This window comes from Chrysochloris asiatica, unplaced genomic scaffold, assembly GCF_000296735.1.
Source record: "Chrysochloris asiatica unplaced genomic scaffold, ChrAsi1.0 scaffold00162, whole genome shotgun sequence".
NCBI classification, from domain to species: domain Eukaryota; kingdom Metazoa; phylum Chordata; class Mammalia; order Afrosoricida; family Chrysochloridae; genus Chrysochloris; species Chrysochloris asiatica.
Window position 1 is genome coordinate 6,976,780 of NW_006408680.1, and position 17,316 is coordinate 6,994,095.

Here is a 17,316-nt window from a genome sequence, read left to right on the forward strand (position 1 = left end):
TTTCTATGATCATGGCTCAGGGGTGCTTCTAGCAGGCTGGAAAAGTGAGTTTCTCTACTAAGTATTCAGCCTTAGGGACAGAAATGGGACGCCTGGCAGGAGCTCCACGTGTTCCTTCAGTTACCTGGGTGACACCCCAGCCTGCTGCCCACCTCATTGCCACAGCGCCTGGGGTAGCTGAGCCTGCCCTCTGCTGAGAGACATCCTCCCCGTCTCTGGGCTTCGGGGGGGATCCATGGGCCTCTGGGAGCCCAGCTGTCCACAGAGGCTGGACCCTGGCTGCAGTGGTTGGGAGCCGAGCTGTCCTCAGAGGCTGGACCCTGGAGTCTCCAGCCCCTGCTGGAGGTACAGAAAGAAGAAGACCCTTTCTACCCCTAAGACAGAGCCTGGGAAAGTTGCACACCCCCTGGTCTGCATGAGACAGTGTAGGGAATTGGAGCTGCTCATCTAGCTGCTGTTGCCACCTTACGTCAGCCCATTGTTGTTCCTGAGCCTCTGGCTAAACAATCTAGACCCCCCCACCCACCCAGCCGCCTGAAACAATAGCTGTGCTCAGGCTGTGTGCAGACAGGCCTTTCTGTGGGAATGGAGCGATGCTATCTATCTTCAGGGTTACTCATTGCACCTCCCACACTCCCCTGAGCGGCCACAGGGCCCTGGCTGAGCACAGTGCTGGCCTGCTTCTCCTGGGAGCCATTCCCACCAGGACCTCAGGTGAGCAGTCCCTGAAACAAGCGCTGCCGGGGGTCCCTCTCCCTCCCTCCCCCTGGGAGCCCCGTGGGGAGTGGTCCCTGAGCTGTGCCTCAGGCTGGCATCCTTCTTTGGTGACTTTTGGTGGTTTGTTTAGTAGTGCCTTCTCCCTCCATGACTTCCCCTAGGAGAGTGTTTCAGATGCAGCTGTTCTTAACACCCCTTCTCCCCTTGTCTCAGCCCTCTCTTCTCTCCTCTTTGTTAGCATTCCCATCCAACTCCCTTAGGAAGCAGAGACCCTCCACCGCAGTTTCAGATGCAAATGTGGAGTCAGTACTTGGATGCCTGGGATTGCAGTTTGAGTTCTTGAAAAGGGTTAGGGGAGCTCTGTCTTCCTGTCCTTTCTGTTGTCCTGGCAGGAGGAGTGTGTGTGTGCAGCCCCTGTCTGCTGCTTCTAAGGCATGTGGCATTGGATGCCGGGCAGCTGAAGGCGTATTCCCTGCTTCTCCTGACCTCCACTATCTGAGGTTGGAGACTTGGTTCCAAGCTTGTCTTAGCTTCCATTTGTGATTCCTAGCACGTTTCAAATATGGAACTGCTTTCTAACTGATTCTTTTATAAACATGTTTGTAATCTTAAATGAGTAATAGGTAATCCTAATTGTTATGATTTTGCGTTTGCTGAGTATTATTTTTGGTGGGTGGGGAAGACTGAAAAAGCCACTAATGCCTTTTCAGATCCTATTTTCGGTTACTTTAGGCAGGAACTCTTAAGACTGGGTAGCCTTTGTTATGTTGGTACTACGCCTGTTCCAGTTTCCATGGGTCTTGTTTCCTGTTCTCGTGGTTTACGATTAGATGTATAGAGTTATCCTGTGCTACTGCCATCAAGGCGCTGAACTGCGAGGTCCGCGGTTCAAGTTCACCAGTTACTCCTTGGAAACCCAGTACAGGGTCTTTATGAGTTGGAACCAGCTCAGCGGCACTTACAAGAACAGACTCAGCAGAGTATTGGTGTGACGCTGTAGCACCAGCTGCTCCTGGGAAACAAACCCTACACAGGGGCACCATGGACAGACCGAAGGCAACAAGTCAATGAATGTGGAATGTGGAATTTTCTGGGTGAGGTCTTGCTTAGACCCAGTGAACCACATTGTTGCCCGTTTCCGGCTACACCTGTGGATACTAACCGCATGCGTTGTGGTCTGGAGGACATAGATCTGCGGAGAAGCTGTGTGTTTAAGCACAGCTCTGTCCACTGCACATGCGGTGTGAGCCACAGGTGTGCTTCCAAATGCTCTGCCAACCACACCAAAATATATATGGAAACCAGACAAGTGTGATTTTTGATAATGAGTTTTATTTAACCCAGCCTATCCAACCTGCTCTGGGCTTAGGGTGTGGTCAGTTCAGCATTTACCGCTGAGGGGTTTGATGTGTTTCGGAGACTTGGACTGTCTCATAGCCACTGCCCATTTCTGTAGCAGGCCGGTGTCGGCACTAAAGGGACTTTATTTTAGCGATGGATGGATGACCAAATTGAAGTGCCTGGACCTCACCTGTTGTCTTAATTGGGAAAATAAATAGAGTCACCATGAAGTTGCCTGCCATTGTGTGTGTACAGTGGGGAGTAACTGGATTTTTCAAGTCAGTCTTGGTGGTGTTAAGTGCAGTTGAATTGGTTCCCACTCATAGCAACTCTGGGTAGGGTTTCCACCGAGCAGCAGGTGAGTTTGAGCTGCTGTGTGGTTAGCAGTCCTGTGCTTACCTTACAGCACCACACCAGGACTCTTAGGGTATCTTAACAGGCTAGATTGATTTGTGCATTATTGTTCGGAAGGAAGGTACAAATGAGCTGATGACGTGTTTCTGGAACTCGTGTCATTGTGTTTTATGCCTCTGTGTTCTTCTTTTTCTTGGGATGATGTGGGGCAGGCCAGCAGGGCACTTAGCAAAATTAGGAATTGTCACCCCTTGGCTCCTCCTCTGAGACCAGGCTTCAGCAGTAGTGGGAGTTAGCAGGGGGACATTAGCAGAGCAGATACGTCCTGTCAGCCCCAGGCAAGCCTGCTGTGGCTGCATGGAGACGGTGGCTCACCTGGCAGCTGGGCAGAGAACTAGATGTTTGGCGCTGGAAGAACACTGCAACTTCCTGGAATTCTCTTTATCTCCAGCATATCATTAGTCATTTGGTTTTTCTGAAAGAATTGCTATTAGAACTGTACTTTTCTAATAACAACGGCTGTACGAAGGGACTTCAGAAGGTTTGTGGAGAAATTCCATGATCTTTTCCTTCCATTTGTCTATGAACTTTTTGGAGCTCCCTTGTATCTGCAGTCTGTCTGGCCACGTGTGGAGCACAGGTGGGATCCAGATGAGCACAGAGGTTGGCAGAGTGCCAGCGGAGGCGAGCAGGGCGGTGACTGGAGCCAGGCAGTCTGCAGGGGGCGGGGAGCCCACAGGGAGGTCGGCAGCAACATTTGCTGCTAGAGGGCGTTCGCGGGGTACTAGTGCCAGCCGGGACCCCAGCCGCAGTTTGGATCCCTGTCAGAAGATTTTAGATCTAGACTGTACTTTTGTGCCTTTTCTTTTTCCTAAGAATATTTTTTAAGTAGCTTATTTCATGATTCATTGTTAATGAATGGCTGTAAAGTCTATTTTAATTTAAAACCTAGAGTAGACATTGGAGACTTCTGTGGTTCTTTTGAACTGGGGCCTCAAACCATCATGGAAGGAGCCCGAGGGTGCTGATCTCAAGGTCAGCAGTTCAAATGCATCAGCCATCTGCTGTCTGCTCATAACTGTGTAAGAAAAGAGAGGCCAGGTTTTCACTACTTTACCCCCAATTGATGATTACCCTACTGTTGTTGAGTGGACCCTGACTCCCAGCAACCCCATAGGACAGAGTAGAATCCCGCTCCTCAGGGTGTCCAGTTTTGCAGGGACTGACAGTGTTGTTGAGCTCCGGCCCACGGGTACATTTCTGGTCCCAGGAGTACAGCTGGAGTGAGAGGTACGCACAGTGTGCCCGTATGTGGGCGGGTAAGACCCCATTTGCAGCAGTGCAGCTTAGAGCTGAGTGCATGGTGCTGACTGTCTGTAGTCTGCCCAGGGGGACAGCTACAACCTGGCATCATGCTGACCGTTCCCAAGGGACGCACAGTCCAGACACCCCCTCCTTGGACCCACTCCAGGACTTGGGTATTTCCAGAGTTGGGAAGCCACGTTCTACGTGGCAGCTGATGTGTTTCCTCAGGTTCTGTGTCGGAAGTAAGTCCCGATTTCTGTGCACACGCCTTCTTTCAACAGGAGGGACGGACCTTCCATAGATGCCGTCCAGACCTAGGACAGGTAGCAAGCACCTTCCCATGGGAAACGTGCAGCCCTGTCGACTTCACAGTTGCTTCTCTGACATTCTTGCGCCTAAGCCATCACCATCCTTGTCATGTTGGGGAGGCTTCTTCCAGTCCGCAGCGGTGCCCCAGGCAGCTGGCTCCATGTGGACGGGCTCCCAGCAGGCGGTAGTTTAGTTGACCCGTATATTCTGGGCATAGTGGCTGCTTCGGAGCTCACAGCTGCATTTCATTCCATAAGAGCACCCCCTCTCCACACGGGCTTCTTTAGCACGAGGGATCCCTAGTGCATTGTCACAGAACACACAACAGCCTCACTGGCATCAACCGTGGGGCAGGCAGGCAGTGCTCCTTGACTGCAGAGCCCAGGAAGGTGTCTGTGGTCAGTGGAGGGCAGGTCAGCTAGGAGGGAGTGGCAGACAGGCTGAGAAAAAGGTGAGCCTGGAGGTATGTTGGTGTGGGCCGAGTGCAGGACACCAGAGCAGAGCTTGGGTTGGGGATGGTGGCGTGGTGGAAGCGTGCAGAGCCAGTGGGTCAGGACAGTCGAGTTGTGCCGTGTATGGGCCGTAAAGGACCAACTACCCAGGCTGCAGACATGCTCGTGCTCCCTGCAGCCTGGGTGAAGCGCACCGAGTTGGGGTTTCTGTTGGGCAGCGGTGCTAGTAGTTTCCGTCCGGTTTGTAGTCACTGCTCAGTGAAGACGGGAAGCCCACGCTATGCTGTGACTGGGGAATGCAAGTACCTTCCCAGAGTGAAGATACCAATCACAGGAGAGCTAGCTGGTGACACGGGCTGACGGCTTGGCTGCTAGCCCACAGGCTATTGGTTCAAACCCACCTGAGGCCCAGTCATCTTCTGGACAGACTGGTGATGGGTGTGGTGCTGATAGTGGAATCTGCCCTACGGGGTTGCTGTGAATCAGGACAAAGCAGAGCTGGCCCATGGGTGCCAGAGACTGATACCTTTATAGGAGTGGATCACTAGGCCTCTTTTCCTGAACGATCACTGCTAGGTTCAAACCATCAACCTTTCAGCTAGCAGCCATTGTCCCACGCCCTGTCACATGGGGTCACTCTGAGTCCGAAGCAACTCCAGGATCTCAAAAGACAGCAGCAATGACATGAATTTAGGTGGAGTTGAGTTGTGGCCTAGGAACCCTTAGCTTTGCTATGGAATGTTGGCAGTGATGTCCAGGTGAAACTGAGCGTGTGTGGCTGGCTTCTAGTCATGCTGTTGATTCTGTGCAGCCGCCATGTGAGGTCCCCTCACTCCTTCTTAGCGCGACTCATTTCACAGGTGGGTGGCAGCACCCATGGAAAACCGAGTCTCCCGAGCACAGCGGTACTGTGTCTGTCTGAGTGCTGGCCACAGGAAGGTTGGGTCTCCTTGTGTTAGAAAACTCTGTGTATGAAAAGAATGAGTAACTATTGGGATGGAGAAATACTGTATTAAATTGTATTTTTATTAAGGTGATTAATCTTCGTGTTGTTAAATGTGGTTTTCAGTTCACTGTTGAGGACATTCTTTCCACATCTATTTTCCTCAACCAGTTTACTACCTGGCTTGAAATCTAGAAGGGTGTCATCAGGGTTGTGTCCTCTCACCACACGTGTGCGGTCTGTATGCTGAGCAGATAATCTGAGAAACTGGGTGATCTGAAGAACGTGACATCAGGAATGGAGGAAGGTTCATCCAACCTGTCATATGCAGATGATACAACCTCACAAAAGTCCTTGCCGCTGAACCAATAAATAACATCAGGCTAAGCGGAGAAAAGACTGGAATTGTCAAAGGCTTCATTTTCCTTGGATCCACTATCGAATACACTCGTAGACGCAGCAGTCAAGAAATGAAGCATCATGTTGCCCTAGACTAACCGACCGCACCAGGCCTCTTGAAAGTGTTCAGAAACAAAGACGAGACTGTAGACTAAGGAGGGCTTCCCCCCACGTCAGGCAGAGGGGAGAAGAATTCATGGATGACTCGCATTGTGGTGTTGGAGAAGGCTATCGACTGTACCAGGGAGCAGCCAAGGAACCAGCAAACCTGTCTTGGAAGAAGTCTAGCCCGACGCTCCTTAGAGGCCGGAATGGCCAGACTTTAGCTTACTCACTTCGGACATGGCAGAATCATTGCTGGAGAAAAGTGTCAGACTTACTAGTAAAAGTGGTGCCCTGGGTTAGGCATTAGGACGACTAATGTCAAGGCTGACAATTCCAGCCCACCAGCCGCTCCATGGGGAAAAGACGGACAGTCTTGGAAAAGCCCATGCAGGGTTGCTATGAGTTGGAATGGACTCGGTGAGAGTGGGTGGGTCTGTGAGTAAAGTAGGAGGTCAGTGAAGACGAGGACGACCTTAACGAGCTGGACACACAGTGTAGGCCCAGGCACTATTTCCAGCAGCAGCGGATTCAGTGATAACCTTTTCTTTCCTCTTTTCCAGGAATATTTTTCAGTTTATAGATGCAAAATGGTAGCGTTTCTTGTTGGCTTAACTTTACAAATACAAAATGAATGCTAGGAACACAGTTGTGAGGCACTTGACCAGGGCAGCGAATGCGTTCCAGGTCCCTTTGGCTGTGGGCAGTCGGTTTGTGGTTGGCCTGCTGGGCCTTTTTCAACGCTGTGTTTTCTCCTTTTTGCCTAGGGCGCAGGTCAAGATAAACTGGGAATCTATGTCAAGTCTGTGGTCAAAGGCGGTGCGGCAGATGTGGTTAGTACAAGTGTAAATAAAGCTGCACGTTTCCAACATTTCGTACTTTTGACCAGGGGGAGGGGAGGGAAGGGGCTCCACTGACGTGTGGTTTATAAAACATTTGCTACAAGAACAAAAACTGAGGAACAGCTATGAGCGGTCCTAACTTCCTTTTCCTGTTTCTCTCCTCTCCTCCCTGCTGTCCCCACATTGTCCTGGCACACTCCTGTGCACGCACATTCACACACCCACCCCTCTGGGTGTGCAAAGGACGGGCGCTTGGCTGCAGGTGACCAGCTCCTTAGCGTGGATGGACGAAGTCTGGTAGGACTGTCTCAGGAAAGGTAGGACTTATTATGGATGGAAAATTCATGTGAGATTCATGCTAGGTCAGTTCTATTTGAAACTGAAAGATGAAAAGGAACCCTGAGCAGCTTTGTTCTTACCTGTCACCTTCTGGGGGTGTGACCTTTCATTTGTTGACAAATGATCATTCTGTATTGTGGTCTGGACTGGTTTCTTGGAAGTTTACAAAAGGAAGGTCAAACTAGCAGGCCTTATTGAAGCTTTCGAGTGCTACTCCCAGAGGAGGGTGGCGGCAGGGGCTTTGTGGAAGAGGCGGCCGGTGCCTCGCTGACCTGACACGTGTGTGGTCTCTCCCAGGGCTGCAGAACTTATGACCAGGACAAGTTCTGTGGTGACGCTTGAAGTCGCAAAGCAAGGAGCCATTTATCACGGCCTGGCCACACTGCTCAACCAGCCGTCTCCGGTGATGCAAAGAAGTAAGGGACCCTGGGGGCCGGGGTGAGGCAGCCTGCCGAGTGGGCCTCACAAGTATCCCTGTATTCCGAGTCAGGCTGGGGATGCGAGCAATGGAGTGGGGTGCCCAGCACACTAGATAGCTCTGCTTTGCAGGAACCAGGGTCCCTGTGGGCTTTCGGGCCCCTCCCCTCAGAGTCCTTCACCCAGACCTCTGTGGGACCAGCTCGCTGCTGTCCTGTCTCCTGACTCATGACCACGTGCACCTGTGAGCAGGCTTGCAGTTCTGTGATTGTTGAGGGACGAGTAATCCATTAGAAGACCACTCCAGTAACAATCTCAGGAATCCCACGTAAAACGTTTGAATTTAGGGCTTTGTTAAGAACTAGTTAGAAACCACAGTGACTGATGGGATTTCTGAAGTCGGAAAAGGCCTCTGGCTCAGTCTAACGCTACACTTGGCTAACTGTGTGCCAAGTCCACCAGGAGGGCCCTAACCTAGGAACCCTTGTCCCCTAAGTTGTTACTCTGGGGGCTAAGCCTGACCTGACAGTAACTAGCAGAGGCATCTGAGTACCCCAAGCTTGGGCTTATCAGGGGACACTGGACTCCTGACAGAGCCACATGTTGTATGACATCTCAGCTGTCTCGCTGCTTCATCTAAAGTCTTTTAGAAGAAGCCAACTGGACTTGGAGATCAAAGGGGAAGCTGCTAGCATAGCTACTGAGCAGGCTCACCAAGCCCAGGGAGACGAGCTTAGGGGTGCTTATACACAAGACCCTGAAGCTCTGAAAAATCGATGCATGTAAGGCAGGCACGAGGTGGCGGTGCTAGCCCTCAGTTAATAAGAAATGCTACTTTAGAAGTTGTTTTGTGACTTAGAGAAGTTTTCGGTTTATGAGAAAGTATAGTTTGAAAATGTACTTTCTAAAAATACACTTATTTAAAAGCATTTTAAAATGTCCAAGGAAAAGTTGGACAGTTTAAGAATCACCTGGTTCTTAGGCTCAGCATCTGATCTGCCTGGAGAATGTTAAGCTTTGGTAGATACCAGGTGTTTAAACAGATGCTGAGCACATGAGGACGTCTTAAGTGTCTGTGGTTTCAGTTTCAGATCGCCGGGGCTCAGGTAAACCGCGACCAAAGAGCGAAGGCTTTGAGCTCTACGCTAATTCTGCTCAGAGCGGGTCGCCCGAGAGTCCTCCGCTGCCCTGGGCAGAGTACAGCGAGCCTAAGAAGCTGCCCGGAGACGACAGGCTGATGAAGAACCGCGCAGACCACCGCTCTAGTCCCAACGTGGCAAGTAAGAGCCACTGCCTTTCCTTCCTGTGTCCAGGTCTTCCCCAGTGACATCCCAGCCAAGCTCTGGGGACCCCGGGACCACTTTCTAGGCAAAGCCACTGATGACATCTGTAGCGGGGGTGGTAGCTTACCTACAGGAGGGGGGATGATTGGCTTTGATTGTTCTATGGAGTGGTTACAGAAGAGGAGGAGGAAGGAGAAGAAAGACAGGGAGTGCTCATCCTTCTCGAGCCCAGGCCCCCCAGCACAGAGCTCCGTCCCTGGCCTGGGGCCTGGCCCCCCTGCCCCGTGAAGTCTGTGTGAAAAATACTGCACTGCACACTATGTGTCTGTACTAACTCCCGACTGTTTCCCACAGACCAGCCTCCTAGTCCTGGAGGGAGGCACCCCTACACGGCGGGGGCGACAGCTAAGATCACGTCTGTGTCCACTGGAAACCTGTGCACTGAGGTCTGATTCCACAGCTCCCCTGGAGGCCCCAGGCCCCACAACACTGCCGCCCCCAGAGTAGCTGCGGCTGATCGAATGCACCAATTACAGCATTTCATCTTTTGAATTTGGGTGCGGTGGTGATGTTCTCCGCTGCTAGCTGCATCTCCGGAGAAAGACCAGGCAATGTGCCCCTGCAGAGAGGGCACCCTCTGGAGCTCTGGGGGCGGCCCTGCCCTGTCCTGCAGGCTCGCTCGCTGTGGGTCGGAATCGACACTTTGGCAAAGCGCTTACTGCTAGCCAAAAGGTCGGGGCTCAAACCCGCCAGCTGCTCCTCGGGGAGAAAGGTGTGGCCATCTGCTCCTATAGCGACCACAGCCTTGGAGACCCTGTGGGGCAGCTCTCCTCTGTCCCAGAGTGTCTGAGTTATAACCGACTGGGTGGCATTGGGTGTTTGGGGTTGGTAGTTAAATGCGTTTTTAGTTACTCGCTGGGTGGGCTCTGGCACCCCTTTAAGACACATGCTAGTGTTCACTGACCGTGCTACTTGGAAGGTTAGGGAGCCCACTGTACAGACCGTGAGCCCCAGCTCTCCTTGCTCTTCCTTTCTAGGAGCAAAGCCCTCCGCCCAGGCCTGAAGCGTACCCCATCCCCACCCAGACATACCCCAGAGAGTATTTTACCTTCCCGGCTTCCAAGTCCCAGGATCGGATGGCTCCTCCGCAGAGCCAGTGGCCACATTATGAGGAGAAGGCCCCTGTGCACCCCGACAGTAACCACCCCAGTGTGGCCATTCAGGTGAGATGACATTACCGGAGGGCCACCCAGCATGGTGGGCAGACGTGGCCTCCTGGCTCTGTGGTCCGGCCTCAGCAGCAGTCTCTAAGGCGAAGAAGTCACAGGTTCTGGGGCGGGGAGTGAGGGACCTGTTCATGTCAGAGATCCCAGCTGCCCTTAGCTGCTGGCGAGGTGGGGACAGTCCAGTGAGGCTGTACACGGGTTCCTGGATGGTAGAGGGAATGGGTACAGCTGTGTGGCTGAAGAGCCCAGTGTGGCCCAGGTGGGAGGCTGTGGAGTTGGGTGGGGCTTCAGGGAGAACCCAGGTTAGTGGGTGCAGCAATGTGGAAGGCCTGGACACTGCTGTCCCCTTTGGACGGACAGCAGGAAGCTCTGTGATGTTTCTCTTGAGTCAGCGGGCGGACAGGGAGGGCTGTGCCCTGTGCCTGCCTCAGCAGGAGTGTCTGCTGTGAATCTGCAGGAAGCTGTGGGTACCCATTAGCACTCTGGGCTCCCGCATAGCCGTGTAGGAGCCGAAGTGCAGCCTGGGGCCGCAGGCGAGGAAGGGTGGTGATGGAGAGAGAGCCGCTCCCTGAGAAAGCTCTTCCATCCCGCTGGCCAATGCCAGCTTCTCTGTAAAGATGAAGTGTTGGGGGCTTCTTGGTGACAGAGGAACCCATCTATTCCCCTTTGCCAGCGTGTGACCCGTTCCCAGGAAGAGCTGCGAGACGAGCAGGCCTACCAGCTGGAGCGGCATCGCATAGCCCCAGGGGTGGACCGGAAGTCGGACAGCGATCTCTGGATCAACCAAAGCTCCTCAGTGGAGTCCAGCACGTCCAGCCAGGAGCACCTGAACCAGTCCTCCAAGTCCGCCACCCCTGCGTCCACATTAACCAAGAGCGGCCCTGGCCGCTGGAAAACGCCAGCCCCCATCCTGCCAACCCCAGTGGCCATCTCCCAGCCCATCCGCGCAGACCTGCCGCCCCCACCCCCGCCGCCCCCCGCACACTATGCCAGCGACCTGGATGGCATGCCCTTAGAGCTGCCTCTGCCGCCGCCCCCCTCCGGCGGCCAGACTGGCGGCCCTTGTGGCCCAGCGGCGGCGGCAGCGGCGGGGGCAGCTACGGAGCGGAAGAGGGAGGAGCAGCAGCGCTGGTACGAGAAGGAGAAGGCCCGGCTGGAGGAGGAGCGCGAGAGGAAGCGCAGAGAGCAAGAGCGGAGGCTGATGCGCACGCAACCCCTGCCCCCCACGCCCTTCTCCCCCGTGACCGTGCAGCCCTCCAAGCCGGAGACCGTCATCCGGGAGCTCCAGCCTCAGCAGCAGCCGCGCACCATCGAACGGCGGGACCTGCAGTACATCACCGTCAGCCGCGAGGAGCTGTCGTCTGGTGACAGCCTGTCCCCGGACCCGTGGAAGCGCGATGCCCGCGAGAAGCTGGAGAAACAGCAGCAGATACACATCGTGGACATGCTGAGCCGGGAGATCCGGGAGCTGCAGGCCAAAGCCGAGCGCAGCGCCGACGACAACGACCGGCTGCGCAAGCTCATGCTGGAGTGGCAGTTCCAGAAGCGACTGCAGGAGTCCAAGCAGAAGGACGACGACGACGAGGAGGACGACGAGGACGACATGGACGCCTTGCTGCTCATGCAGCGCCTGGAAGCGGAGCGCAGAGCCCGGGTAAAGGGGGGCGGGGCCTAGCCCTCAGGACTCCTCCTCTTCCGCTGCAGCAGAGAGCTGTGGTGCCCTGGCAGGGAGGGTGGCGACCAGGGTCCACACACACAGGGCTGTGGCTGCGTTCCCCTAACAACGCTGTGTGCCCAACACGCCGTGGAGATCGGGCAGGAGCAGCCCGTGCTGGGTCACTGTAGCGGCTGCGCGGGGTCACCGCTCATGAGGCAGGTTCCTTACCCAGGTAGTGATCCGCCGCCAAGGACAGTCACTGGGCCTATAAGCCCCCAGGCTGGCAGTGCTCTGCAGGAAAAAGAAGGCTTCTGCTCCCCTAATGATGATTTACTGAGTCGGAACCGACTTGGTAGCACCTAACTGCTATCACATTCCTCAGTGTAGTGTAGACGCTGATGGCTTCCGTTTGAGTATATTCCATATTCTCAGAATAAACTGCTTTCGTTCTTTTTTAAAAAAATTTTCAAAACTAAAATAGCTTAGTGCCATAAATTGTCAAATGGCCAAATTTAAGAAGAACGCAAGATTCCTTGTTTTCTCCCAAAAACATTGTTAACAGAGAGATATCAGCAGACAAGTTTGTGGGTGGTGCCTACCGTGGCCAGTGACCCTTTAAACCCTTCTACCCAGGCAGCATTCTGAGGAAAGACAGCCAGGAATGTGGTCTTTCTCTCTTGCGCCTCGATTCTCGTTCCGTGGCTCCCTGGCTGAGCTGGCCACCTACAGGAGAGACACGGGCCCAGCCGCCTCCTGACTGCCCACAGCCTCGGCTAGCCTGGGGTTTGTTTCCTCCATGGTCACGCAGCCCCCCAAGGCCAGCATGGCTCCCTCTGGAGACACTCGGCTTCCTAACTGTTGTCTGTTTCGTTCTGTTATTTCCAGCTCACTAGCAGTGAGCTCCCTAAGTAGTCTGGGACTAGGACATGCCTGCTTGACTGTGTGGCTCCCACTGCTCCCCCCCCACCCCCCGCCCCGAGCGCTGGCCTCTCTCTGCTTGTTGTGGTCCGCCTCCTCTGGCCAGGGCCCCTGTGGGCACATCACACACCAAGCCATTGCCAAGGGACTTGTGCTGTGGCTGTGTGTGTCCCAGCCCCAGACCCAAGCAGGCGACAGGCTCAGCTTCTCCCCCCGCTCGTCTGCGATGTGTCGATGACCAGTAAGGTGACTATTGTTCCTGTGTTTGCTCTCCTGGGAGGACTCTGCTTTTATGGTGGGCCTCTCTGAGTTGTCCCACCTGGGGACACACGGGAAACTTGTCAGTGTCAGCGAAGGTGCTCCTGTCCTTTTCCTCCGGAGTCCTGTGTGTTACTGTGCCGGAGCTGGGGGGATCAGCTGTGTATCTGAATGAAGAAGTTCAGATATATTCGACAGCAGGTGGTCACTTGTGTTTCTGATGATTGTAAGTTCTTTACTTTTCTCACTGGGTTGCACCTCAGAAACCGAGGCAGTGAGATAGCAGCAGGATGCAGTGACAGAAGACAGGCTCAACGTCACTTTTGTTCACACTCCATCTTTCTTTTTTTCCTCTCTGTTGCCTGCAGCAGACTGCTCTGCCAGCAATCTCTGTTCTAGATTTGGTAGGTCCTGCTTTCTTTGCTCCTTCCCTCCTGTCCTGGCTCCCTTCTCTTCAGTGGTGGTTGTTTTGTGTTTCCTTAGACCCAGGGCCATAGTTCAGCCACTTGACGCATGCCTAGAGTCTCGCTCACCCACCCTCTCTGCTTCTCCCCGTGAACTTGATGTGTTCCTGTCTGTTCCTGGTCCTGTCTTTAGCTGTAGATCTGACCCACCTGTGTGTTCTCATGTAGTCGTAGAATTTGGCAATCAGTAGTGTGTGTCATTCTTGTGACCTTAGAACCGGTTACACTGTTGGAAACTCAGTTGAAGTGGGGCTGACATGGTTACCCACTGACTCTCACTGGCTGGTAGGAAGGACTGAGGGATTCCAGCACTAAAAACACATGGGATTTCCTTTGCAGCCACACCCATGTGCAGTTTCCCACCACATGGGGTCCCTTGGTGCCCTTTGGACAGCCCCCCACTGGCCAGTGTGGGACAGTGCAGGGGGCCAGCACCACACGGTGCCGGCAGCAGTTCCCGAACCCCACCTTCACACCAACGATGCTGGATGCTCCTACACAAGGGGACGAGCATAAAAACGCACTTTCCCCCACGACTTCCTGTGGTGTGGTGTGGTGTGCGTATGGTGCGTGGCTCAGAGGACTGACCTTCCAGTATCACTATGTGAGACGGGACACCCCAGCAGGCACTGGGTCACACCCCTGGGGGCTGGGCCCTGGACTCCTGGTATCACCTGACCGGTGAGTGACAGCTCTGAAGGAGAAGGGCTGTTTGATTTCAGAGGAGGAGCTCGAGAGTTTGGTCTTGACCTTGAAGAGATTGTGACTTTTCATACTGACTTTGACCTCCAGGTGTGACTCACTCCTACAGTAAACCTTCATATTACTCTACACAGAATCCTCATTCTGTCACCGTGGGAGCCCCCTCTGTCCAGTGGCCTGACCACTGGGCGTCTCTGCCCCCTCCAGCCTTTTCTCACAGGCTTGTCAGAGCTTTTTATTTTATAGTGAGCCCACCTCTCCAGTTCTGCAGGCCTTCCCACCATGGCACCAAGCGCCAGGCCCATGGGCATTGCCCCAGGTGCAGGGCTGGACTGCGGCCTGGCCATCCTCAGAGCAGAACCTTCCCTGCTTCACAGTGGCATTTGGGCCTGAAAATATTTCCTGGGGGTTGAGGGAGCAGATCGTTTCTTAGATGTGCAAGCAGACCTGGTTGTTTTTAGTGAAAATGTTGGAAGAGGATCTATCTGCTGGGCATTCTAGACTCAAGCCGTGAGCTCGTGTATTGTCATGGTGGACTTGTGCAGCAGGCAGAACTCAGCAGACTCATTTGAAAACAGAAGGGACCTTTTTGGGACGTGTGGGGCCGTGGCTGCATCAGAGCCTAGGACAGGCTGGCGTGGCCACCTCTGAAGTCCTAGGTGGTGGTGGGTGGTGGTGGTTGTGATGTGCCGTGGAGTCGGAACCAACCCATAGCGACCCTGTACAGGGTTTCTGAGGCTGTAAATCTATGGGAGCAGAAAGCTGCAGTAGACAAGTAGAAATCCTCCCTCCCGAGTGCCTTTGGTTGTGGGACTCAGCCCCATGGTTACAGCCGAACTGCCCACCTACCTTCCAAGGCATCATGGATTAGGTTTGAAACTCCAGCCTTTGAACTAGGAGTAGAGCAGTAGTGGAGTGCTTAACTGTGTGTGCCACTCCTGTAAGGCCCGTCTAAGGCATTTCGTGTATATCTGGTCATGGCTCTTTGGGGGAAACCGCGAGCTCATGTCCCTAACATGGAACTTGGGTGCTCCTCCCCTCCTGAACACATGTGTGGTGGCTCCCTCACTCCTGTTTGTGGGAGAACTGGAGTGAAACTGCGTTGTTGTAAAGAACAAACTCGCTTCTGTTTGGAAGTAAAAGCTCTCTGGGTGGCAGGACGGTGGGAAGAGCTAGGTGGGTTGTGCTGGTCCCACCCAGGGAGGTGAAGCTCTCCTGAGACACTGGCTCTGAGGATGATAGAGGTTTTCAGGGGCAAATTTGGCAAAAACAAAGTAAATGAGAATTGGGATTGTTCTGTTTTTTAAAAAGTCATACTTGTACTGAAAAGAATGTAGTCCTGGTGTGGCGCTGTGGGTTAATGCGCTGGACTGCAAGGTCGGTGGTTCAAGCTCACCAGCCGCTCCTCAGAAACCCTATACAGGGTGGCTATGGGTCGGCACCAACTCGATGGCACTTCACAACAACAAGAACCAGTTGGCAGTGTCCACGAGCCGTCTTCTTGCTCCGAAGCAGCCAGGCCCAGAAAGGCCATGATTTGTTCTTGATCTTTGTGTAGATCCCCCCGCCACAGAATGTGGAACGTCCTAGTAGCTGGAGTTTTGTTGCCTTTCCCTGAGTGGCATTTCTCATAGACTGTCCTCAAGAGGCCTTGACTTATGCAAACCTAAGTCTCTGGCCTTGCGGGCCCCCAGTCACCCCACGTGGAGCTCTGGGGAGACAGGCTCCGTGGGGCAGGCAGTTTCTCTGCTTCATCCTGCTGTTCTGGGTCCCAGTTAGCAGTGTTTACTCTTGCTACAAAAGGGGGAGAAGTCTGATGCTGTGTTGGGGCTTATTCAGACAAGAAGCCTAACAGCCTTCCTACCACGTGTGTGTCCCACATGTTTGGCGGGGGAGGCAGTGGTCAGGTCTTCAGGTTGGCTTTCTTTAGGAAACTTGCATGCAAACCCAAGCCGAGTCCAGAAGTTGACATGGGAGTTTTTGGTGTCCACAGTGGTTTTACAGCCATAGAAACATGATGGCTTTGAGCTCTCTCTTCATTTTGGAGATTCTGAGTTGGCTCTGCACTGGAAGGAGACATCCCGGAGGGAGGAGGGCATGTCAGAGTCACTATGCTGTGAGGCTGTGGCAGCTCGAATCCATGTGTCCGAACATAAGCTGGTCTGGCCCGAGTTTGACAGGGCTGGAAACGTGGCCTGTAACAAAGAACTGAAACCTCAGAGAAAATATGTTTGAGGAAAACCAAGGCACCAGCCCCCCCCAACCTACACCCCCTCAGAACTGGAAGAGGAGGAAGGAAGGCCCGGATTATGTTTTAAGAGGGCCATGCTAGAAGGACCCAGATGGCCTCAAAGCCATCAGGAGGCAGGTTTGACCAGTCGTTTCCTGAAAATGCATGGCCTGTCTTGGGTGGTAGGTAGGGGGGCTCCCTAGGCACATGTCCAGGCGGAGGTGGGCAGTTAAAAGGATGAGGGTGGACATGTGACATGTCCATTTGGAGGTGGGCAGTTGGGAGTAGTGGGGTGGACATGTGCCAAGTCCAGGGGGAAGTGGGCAGTTGGAGTACAAGCTGGGCTAAGGCTCCCGTGAGTCTCTGTCCTGACACAGGTGGGGGGCCCTCCTGTCCGACTGCTGACTGACACCACTGACCTAAGGGAAACCCTTCCCCTGGGTCCTCATGGGGTGGGGGTGGGGGGCAGGCTTTCTGAAGCAGTACAAGAGTTCACCATGTGCATTCACTCTGTGTGTCTGCCTGTCTGTCTGTCTGTCCCACCTGTGTGCGCCATGCTTGCCGGGAGTGCTCCCGAGTGGAAAGTGGAGTTCATCTGTCGTTAGTTGCAGGAGGAGGAGCGACGGCGGCAGCAGCAGCTAGAGGAGCTGCGGCAACGAGAAGCGGAGGACCGTGTCCGCCAGGAAGAGCTGCGGCAGCGGGAGGCGGAGGAACGCGCGCGCCTGGAAGAGGAGCGTGGGCGGCGGGATGCCGAGGAAAAGGTCCTGGTCCTCTGAGAAGCTAGGATGTAGCACGTGGCCTGGGGGTGGGACGGATCTAAGCTGCACAGGGCCTGGACCCCAGCTCTGGCTACTGGACCAGAACCTCTCCCTGGCCGGCCAGTCTTCTCTCCTGAACTCTGTCTCCAGACCCTCCTGAGCCTGTCTCCCTCAGACCTCTGAACTCAGACTCAGCATCCTTCTGGGCACGCAGGCCAGCTGTCAGTGTGACGTTTGTTCTGTTACTTTGAAACTTGAGTTTCAATCATGGGAGGTGCTAGCAACCTAGTGAAACTTGGT

The 17,316-nt window shown here is 54.1% G+C and overlaps 1 protein-coding gene across 1 annotated transcript in view; it reads left to right on the forward strand.

Annotated features, from left to right (window-relative positions):
* MLLT4 (myeloid/lymphoid or mixed-lineage leukemia (trithorax homolog, Drosophila); translocated to, 4) overlaps nt 1-17,034 on the forward strand; it is a 128,236-nt gene extending 111,202 nt beyond the window's left edge. The window contains exons 23-30 of the mRNA XM_006871183.1: nt 6,690-6,755; nt 7,008-7,081; nt 7,401-7,519; nt 8,606-8,800; nt 9,158-9,249; nt 9,841-10,026; nt 10,703-11,683; nt 16,870-17,034. Coding sequence (XP_006871245.1) covers nt 6,690-6,755; nt 7,008-7,081; nt 7,401-7,519; nt 8,606-8,800; nt 9,158-9,249; nt 9,841-10,026; nt 10,703-11,683; nt 16,870-17,034 — 1,878 coding nt within the window. The remainder of the gene's footprint in view (nt 1-6,689; nt 6,756-7,007; nt 7,082-7,400; nt 7,520-8,605; nt 8,801-9,157; nt 9,250-9,840; nt 10,027-10,702; nt 11,684-16,869) is intronic.
* Nucleotides 17,035-17,316: the final 282 nt, after the last annotated feature.